Source organism: Bidens hawaiensis, unplaced genomic scaffold, assembly GCF_021521415.1.
Source record: "Bidens hawaiensis isolate Kalapana, Puna unplaced genomic scaffold, B.hawaiensis_p1.1 tig00035504_1, whole genome shotgun sequence".
NCBI classification, from domain to species: domain Eukaryota; kingdom Viridiplantae; phylum Streptophyta; class Magnoliopsida; order Asterales; family Asteraceae; genus Bidens; species Bidens hawaiensis.
Genome location: NW_027496177.1, coordinates 197,330 through 205,961, shown reverse-complemented (window position 1 = coordinate 205,961; position 8,632 = coordinate 197,330). Strand labels below are relative to the sequence as shown.

Here is an 8,632-nt window from a genome sequence, read left to right as displayed (position 1 = left end):
AAGTTCCACAAAAAACCCAAAATAATCCTTGATAAAAAAAACAAAGAAATTAAATATGATAAAATTTGTTATGTCTGAAAGTGATCGGTATATGTTATCCTTACATTTTAAGATATATATAATTTACTAAATTAATCAAAAAATAAAAATAAATGGATAGATTTAAAACATATATTTATAATTTATAAGTTTATATGACAATTTGCAATAATAATAGATAAATGGATTGATTTTATTCGATCGAGTTTTACACATATATATTTATAATTTAATGATTAAAAAAATTACTTTGTAAAATGAAAGCATATTCGAGTTTTATTTTTCTTTACAGTCTTCTACAATATACATAGTGCAATACCTTAATGATAACATTTGAAATTATATTCTTTTCAATCTTTGACAAATATGGTTTGTTGTTTATTTGTGGATTTCACAAAGTATTTTGAATATATGTAGTAAAATAATATGTTAATATTTATTTTTATAAAAATATATAGATATAATATAAATAGAGTGTAAAAGAAAAGTGAATAATTATTGATCTATCACATATATTAGGGTTAATTAAGATATTAGTTTTGAAGGGAAACAATTATGAGAATTAACCAAAAGATGACAAGTGTCTCCAATTATTTTACTGTGACACCCGGTAAATTCCCAATCCCTTAAACCAAGTAATCAACCTAAATATTAGGTAATTTTGTTATGTGCGCTCTGCGCGAGCGCGCCATGTTAGTCAGCGCGTGCATTTGTTATGTGCGCCCTGCGCGAGCGCGCCATGTTAGCGCGTGCATTTGTTATGTGCGCCCTGCGCGAGCGCGTCATGTTAGTCAGCGCGTGCATTTGTTATGTGCGCCCTGCGCGAGCACGCCATGTTAAGAACCAGCGTGAGCATATGTTATATGTGCCATGCGCGAATGTTTTGGCTTTATGTTTTCATGTACCTTAACGTTATGTTGTCTAATGGGTTGACCGTCACGCATGATGCTAAGGCGGGTGCACCCTAAATCGTTTATGCACGTGCGGAAGGGAACTAACCTCCCCGCATGGCGGGAACATTGAGAGCTAGTTTGTCTGAAGCTCCAAGATGGAATTGACTTCAACATAACTGATCACTATGTTGAAATACCAAGACCACCTGGAGAATCTACAAATGAAACTCAATGTCCCTGACTGCGAGAAGGTCACGCACCTACCCGCAGCAAAGAAATGTCCTTCACGCAGAAAGCTATGCGCACAAAGTAATACGCGCAGAACACTTAGTCTATTCTCCAGTTGTAAGGAGATTACTCCCGCCCAAAAAGAAACGGTAGCGTGTTTTAGAGATTTTCCACTTTTTACTGTACACTGACAAAGTACCTGAAAAAGCACACTGTAACATGAAAAGTCAACTGTCAGCCACCCTACTCCCACCAACCACAGACCTGCATGTCCTGACCAAATCAAAATCAAAATCTTTTATCCACTACTCCACTTTTAAATAAATAATAATAATTTCCATACTTTATCATCATTACCCCTAGATATGAAAAGATTACAATCCCCTAAAGCAAGGGATTGTGTTCCCTTGAGTTTGCCTATAAATATGTAACCTAAATTATCACCCAAAACACACTTCAAAGAACTGCAAACTTGCACTAATCCTCTCCCAAGCATCCGTTGTTTTCATTTCCGATCCTGTTACTAGGTAAGCCGAGAATATAACCTTGAGATCTACTTTCCAACCCTTATATTCTCCCATTTCTTGATCTTAATATATATACTTCTTGTTATTTAATCGTATTCTAGACCTTCGATTCCGAGGCCAACACCAAGAAAACCCGAATCTCGATTAATCCCTTAACAAGAACCACAGGTGAGTCTCACAGCCCCTATTCTCGCTGTTTTCACTGTTTTTAAACTGTTTTCGGGGCGAGGGACACGTACTTAAATAATGTTTTATCATGATATACTTACAAGCTATGCAAGCGATTATGTGTTTAAATTATATTTCATGATGAGAAATGCGAACGGTTATCTAAGGTTTTCGATGTATGTGCGCTAGAACTCGAGTAAGTGATCACTTTACCATTGGAACTCTAAGGGTAGGGACTGCTGGTTTGATCCACCCACTCGTAGGGGTCGCACCTCTTTGCATGGACGAGTGCCTAGTATGGTCATGGGGCAGTACTATGGGTTTGAGCCCGCTCGTAGGGGTCGCGCCTCTTTGCATGGACGAGCGCCTTGTTTTCCGGCACAACGTCCGCGCGTAACCCGCGGGACGGAATTATTGATTAGCTCGTAGTGGCAGCGCCACTTTGCATGGACGAGCACATTTTCCTGAAACGTTCGCGCGTAACCCGCGGGACGGTATTACTTATTTTAGCTCGTAGTGGCAGCACCACTTTGCATGGACGAGCACATTTTCCTGAAACGTTCGCGCGTAACCCGCGGGACGGTATTACTTATTTTAGCTCGTAGTGGCAGCGCCACTTTGCATAGACGAGCACAGTTCCCAGAAATGTTCGCGCGTAACCCGCGGAACGATTTTATCAGAATATGTTGATAGAACCATGTCTTACCAAGCATGTGTTTTAATGATGCTATCAGAATTATGTTTCAGAATGATTTGTATCAAGATTATGATGCAATACGATTTATCAAGTTACTAAAACTTGTGAACTCGCTCAGTTTATACTGATTCAAATGTTTTTACGTGTCTTTCAGGAGATAATTAGGTAGCGCATGGAGTCACACTTAGAGCACCTCACGCTGAACATCTAAAACTAGCTTTTTGAAAGATTTTTAGTTCTATCCCTTCGATGCGCGTGGTTGTTCCCGCCGCGCAAGGGGATATGGCATGGAAATCTTCAACAGTTTTTATACTTGGATGTTTTTATGTAATTTTTAAACAATGTAATGTATTTGTATTAAACATTTCATGCGCAATGAAAATCTTTGAATGTTTGCAATGGCCCGTGCTTAATTATCAATCCCCACTCGCGCGCGCCCAGCTGTTTCCGCCGCTCAGGGCCGGGTGTGACATTTACTTTATTAGAATATGTAGATAACTTATTAGAATTTGGCAAAATAAATTTTAATAATCTCATCTTTTATAGTTGACCGTTAAAAATTTTACCTCAGAAAATAGTTGTCACCGGTCCCAACGTTCACACTAATTGTTTTCATTAGACATCTGTTAAAGAAACACAACGCCGTTAAGTTCTTTTTTATTTTTAACAAATATCCGATAAAAACAATTAATACGAAATTAGAACCGATAATAGCTATTTTATGAGATACAATAATCAACTAGAAAAAAGTGAGTTTTTAAAATCTAATTTGGCTTGTAATTTAACGGATGGAAAAAGCCAGCCACGTGGGTGCCGGTGACGCGGTTACATACTTACATTGATTCTCAGTTAAAGTTAACCGGATTAAAGAAAATAAACCTAACCAGGGTCAAAATTTAACGGCCGTTAAGTTTTAACAACTTCCCCTTTTAGGCTATAAATCAGGCGGTTACATTAACACTGCTTCTCTGACTTCCCGCTTGCTCTCAGCCCACCACAGTGTCTCAACGTCCTCACAACACACACACATTGCGTGAAAAAAACTGTCTTCAAACTGTGATGACAATGGAGACACCTAAGAAGTGGTTCGTTGTTACCTCCTTTCTGTTTCTCATGCTGTTGCTTGCCACGGCTGTCGCCGCCGGCGACTCCTCAAACCCTAGGTATTTAATCTTCTTTACGAATAACTATTTTTTGTTAATTTTTTAGAATGTTACAGCTCGGAATTGCTGATTTCAGCTCAATTTTGTGCATTCGGAACGTATTGTTTCGAATTTTATGAAAAAATGTTGTGAAATTGACATTAACATTAAAGAGCTAGTTTAGCTTCAAATTTGTATTCGAAATGTATAATTTCAAATTTTATGAAAAAATATTTCAAAATTTGACACATATTTGGAGAAAATTGACATTAAAGAGCTAGTTTAGCTTCAAATTTGATGATAACTTTTTGCAAAATTGAAGCATATTTGGTGAAAATTGACATTACATAGCAAGTTTAGCTTCGAATTGTGTATTCGGAACGTATATTTCAAATTTCATGGAAAAATGTTACAAAATTGGCGCATATTTGGTAAAAATTATTACTACACAGCTAATTTAGCGTCTAATTTGTGAATTCAGAACGTATAGCTTCAATTTTTATGAAAAAGTGTTGCACAATTGACGTTTCATAGATAGCTTAGCTTCAATTACAGATTATTTCGTTTGTTAGATGTGATAATTAAGACGAATTTGAAGTTACATTTGTATGATATGAATATTATTGTACAGAACTGAGGAAACAGGGGAGATTCAGAACCAGAGCTCTTACAATGCATCAATGGAAGCAAGGTAAAAACACTCAACACTGAGTCACTGAGTCGAGTTAGTCTCTTAATTTGAATGTACTTTTTAGTCATATCTGAGCCGTTAATCTGCGCTAAATAGAGTAATGAACCCTAGATCTATTCATCAGTATTTTTGAAAACACGAACGAAACAAAATCACAACCGTTGAGATTCTTGTTGTAAGATCTGGACGGTTTATTTGGTTGTTCATCTCCGGATTCCTCTTAATCGTTATATCATTGGTTGATACATTGCGTTTCTCTTTATTCGGATTCCAAAATCTGTTTTCAGTTGATTTTGTTTTGTTTTTATTTTTGATTTCTTTTCACTTTTTGACGGTTAAACTGTATAAAAGTAACACCATTCTGTTTCTCTCTCACACACTAAAACACACACTTGCTAATTGTTTTTTCACTCCAAATATGAAATAAATAAAATAACCAAAACTTAACGGGGTTGGGGATTTGGATTTTAGCGGTTTACTCTTGTTTTTATTTGCGGATTTCATAATATAGTTATGATAAGTTTTTTTGTTAATATGAATTGCAGAGCAAAGGAGGTGGAAGCTTTGAATGAAAATGCAGTGCAAGATCCTGAAGAGATTGTCTCCCTCGTTGAAATGTAAGGATATTTTTATAGATTACTTGTAGAAATTTAGTGATTATTGGGATAAATGAATTTAGTGATTAAAAAATATAAAAAAAATCACAACAAATTAACCGGGATTCACTCGACAGCATTATTAAAAATATTTAAATTGGGTTTTTAGTGACATGGGGATAGCAGCAGACCTAAGCAAATGATTGGAGAATTTGTCTTACTATTTTCGGCGTCACACAAAACAATATCTTTTGTTTAACTTTATTATGCATTAGAAAGAAACTAGAAAAAGTAATTATTTGTTAAGCAATTTTTATATAGTGTTTGTGTTAAACAAAAATTTACTTTATGATAATAAAACGCTTACAAATTTCTGGTTTACATTTCAACATTTATATATCGTGGGAGATGTACAAATCTGACTTGTTTTTTTTACGAAAATAAAGTAGACATGCGAAAATAATAAAGTAGACACGTGAAAATTATCTATAGAAACTTAGGTATAAATATAAAAAAAAGTAAAAATATTATAAATTTTTTGATAAAAAAAAAGGTATTACAAATTTCATTGATGCATAGATGAAAACCTTTGGATTGGTTTTACCTTATTTCCTAACTATATTTCTTTAATAGGGTATGTTTCTAAAAACCAACCACTACTTTACCCCTTTGTCAAATTTGCCATAACAGAGGAATCAACCCATGTGACCCTACTCTTTACAAACGAAAATCAGTCTACATGACTTTACACATGGTTTTCTGATTGATTTGACATCTTTACAACCGGAGGTCCGAATAACAAACAATATTATTACCTTGATCCGGTTAAACTTTTGGTGTGTTAGCAACTGATTTTACTTTTATATAGTTCCAATATATTCTTTTCGTATGATATATGCATACATGATACATCCATGTGAAATGTTTTCTTTTAAGTTATCCGAAATCTCAAATAATTTTGAGATTATCTTGGCATGTGACACACCATCCCCCATGTGCTTGTGGACAATGCATATGATTGTTTTCATATAATTAGTGTTATAAAAATAATATTGTTTTAATAAAAATGATGTTTTTTAGGAGCATGAGAAACAGTACTGAGAGGAGGAAACTTGGGTACTTCTCGTGTGGGACAGGTAACCCAATTGACGACTGCTGGCGGTGTGACCCAAACTGGCATCGCAACCGCAAGCGTCTGGCTGACTGTGGTATCGGTTTTGGGCGTAACGCGATAGGAGGTCGTCATGGTCGGTTTTACGTGGTGACTGATTCCCGAGACGATGACCCGGTCAACCCACGACCGGGTACCCTTCGCCATGCTGTCATACAAACACAGCCGCTCTGGATCGTGTTCAAACGAGACATGGTGATCCAATTAAAGCAAGAACTTATTATGAACAGCTTTAAAACTATTGATGCTCGTGGAGTCAATGTGCACATTGCTAATGGGGCGTGTTTAACTCTTCAGTACATTACTAATGTTATTATTCATGGGTTACATATTCATGATTGTAAACCAACCGGTAACGCCTTGGTTAGAAGCTCCCCGTCCCATTACGGGTGGAGATCAATGGCTGATGGTGATGCCATTTCAATATTCAGTTCGAGCCATATTTGGATCGATCATAACTCTCTTTCTAACTGTGCTGATGGGCTCGTTGACGCGGTTATGGGCTCAACCGCCATCACCATTTCAAATAACCATTTCGCTCATCACAACGAGGTCTGTAAGATCTTGATTTCATATTTATTTAGTAAACCACTACATCAATATGAGTTGTAACACTTTAGTTTTGTGAAACAGGTTATGTTGTTGGGCCATAGCGACTCGTATGTTAGAGACAAGATGATGCAAGTAACGATCGCATATAACCATTTTGGTAAAGGTTTAATTCAGAGAATGCCAAGGTATTATACACTTTATACTCTATTGATACCAATCTAATTAGCTGTTAGCAACTTAGCATTGTCCTAAATATTAAAACATTTAATATATTGCAGATGCAGACATGGGTATTTCCATGTAGTTAACAATGACTACACTCACTGGGAGATGTATGCAATTGGTGGCAGTGCAAATCCCACCATCAATAGCCAAGGAAACCGATATCTTGCCCCGGTTAATCCTTTCGCAAAAGAGGTTACAAAGAGGGTGAATACTGATGCAAGTAAATGGCATGGATGGAACTGGAGATCAGAAGGTGACTTACTTCTTAACGGGGCTTACTTCACCCCATCGGGGGCTGGTGCATCGGCTAGCTATGCCAAAGCCTCGAGTTTAGGGGCCAAATCGTCTAATATGGTTGGTTCGATTACTGCTAATGCGGGTGTTCTTAGCTGTCGTAGGGGCCGCCAATGCTAGCGTATCCTATCTTTATTTTACTTTTATTTTTACTGTCTTAGTGTGTTGATTTCGCTTTCCACATATCCTGTCGATTTTGGTCCATTTTTCTTGCTGTATTCTGGCAAGTGTGTGTGTGCGGGTGTGTGTGTTTTATTCACACACTCCTTTGTTGTTGTGTCGTGCAACCTCGGCCAAGATCGAAGTGTTGTTCACAGTGTGGTTTGTGTTTTAGATCTAACTAGGTATATTGGTTTTAGGTCACAAAATTGGATTTCTTTTTTAAATTTCCAAGTTGTAATGTCGAAAATACTCGGTTTATGAAATGGAAAATGCAGGTTTTATTTTATGTTATATATATTTTATATATCACATTTATATATATTCTCTATTTAATTTAAATTGGTTTGCTATGTATTAGTTTGTCGTGTGGCTGAGACAAGAATCATCCTGTTCCAGCTTTTCCTCTATAAACAGAGGTTGGTGTGTTCATGATTTTGGTTTCTTAAATAATCATGTTTTCTTTAGTACCACCAAAAGGTTAGAAAGACTTGTTTATTTGTTTATTATTATTTTCTATCGTCAAAGCTTGTAATGATCTTGTCTCAAAAACATTAAAGAGCATTGGATCCATTTTCACTAGTTTTTTTAAATATAAAGAAATCCACTTTATACAAAGTTTTCTCCCACCAAAAATCTTAAGTGGGTCAACCACAAATTTGAACCCAAACCCATTTAAAGGGGGTCAGTTGACTCGTGTCACTTCTCCACATGGATTTTGAATCAAGAGCGAAATTTTAAGAAAAGAAAAACCTCAAAAGAGACTAATTATGGTACTTGATTTTCCACATAGAATTAAACATTGAGTTTTTGAATATTAAACCAGTTATATTGTTAAAATCATCATCATCATCATCGTACTCAGTATATCCCACCAATAGCAATGCTATGGTAGGGTCTGAGGAGGGTAAGATGTAGACAGCCTTACCTCTATCCCATAGGGATAGAGAGGCTGCTTCCAGTGAGACCCCCGGCTCGATAGTAGTTATATTGTTAAAATGTCACAAAAAATATAAACAAGCATATGGTAGTCTTTCACTTATAGCAAGGGTCTTCAGGGTGAGATATTAGACAAGGGTGTACAAAATGGGATCGAGGACGAGTGGGGCGAGATAGAAGCAGCGATCTTGTGGCTGAGGTGGATATGGCATGTATAGGTTTGTCGGATGTGCATCCCGACATGAGGAGGAAGCAAAGAAGAAAAATGGTTGATATGGAAGCGAGAAGCGTGAGAGCAGAATTATGGAGCA

The 8,632-nt window shown here is 36.5% G+C and overlaps 1 protein-coding gene across 1 annotated transcript; it reads left to right on the top strand.

The window, feature by feature from the left end:
* The first annotated feature begins 4,331 nt into the window (after window positions 1-4,331).
* On the top strand, window positions 4,332-7,403 carry LOC143587437 (putative pectate lyase 1). The gene is made up of 5 exons (XM_077068732.1): window positions 4,332-4,385; window positions 4,931-5,002; window positions 6,062-6,704; window positions 6,786-6,889; window positions 6,983-7,403. Exons 1-5 carry the CDS (start codon window positions 4,375-4,377, stop codon window positions 7,341-7,343), a joined length of 1,191 nt encoding a protein of 396 aa, XP_076924847.1. The 5' UTR covers window positions 4,332-4,374; the 3' UTR covers window positions 7,344-7,403.
* The last annotated feature ends 1,229 nt before the right edge of the window (window positions 7,404-8,632 follow it).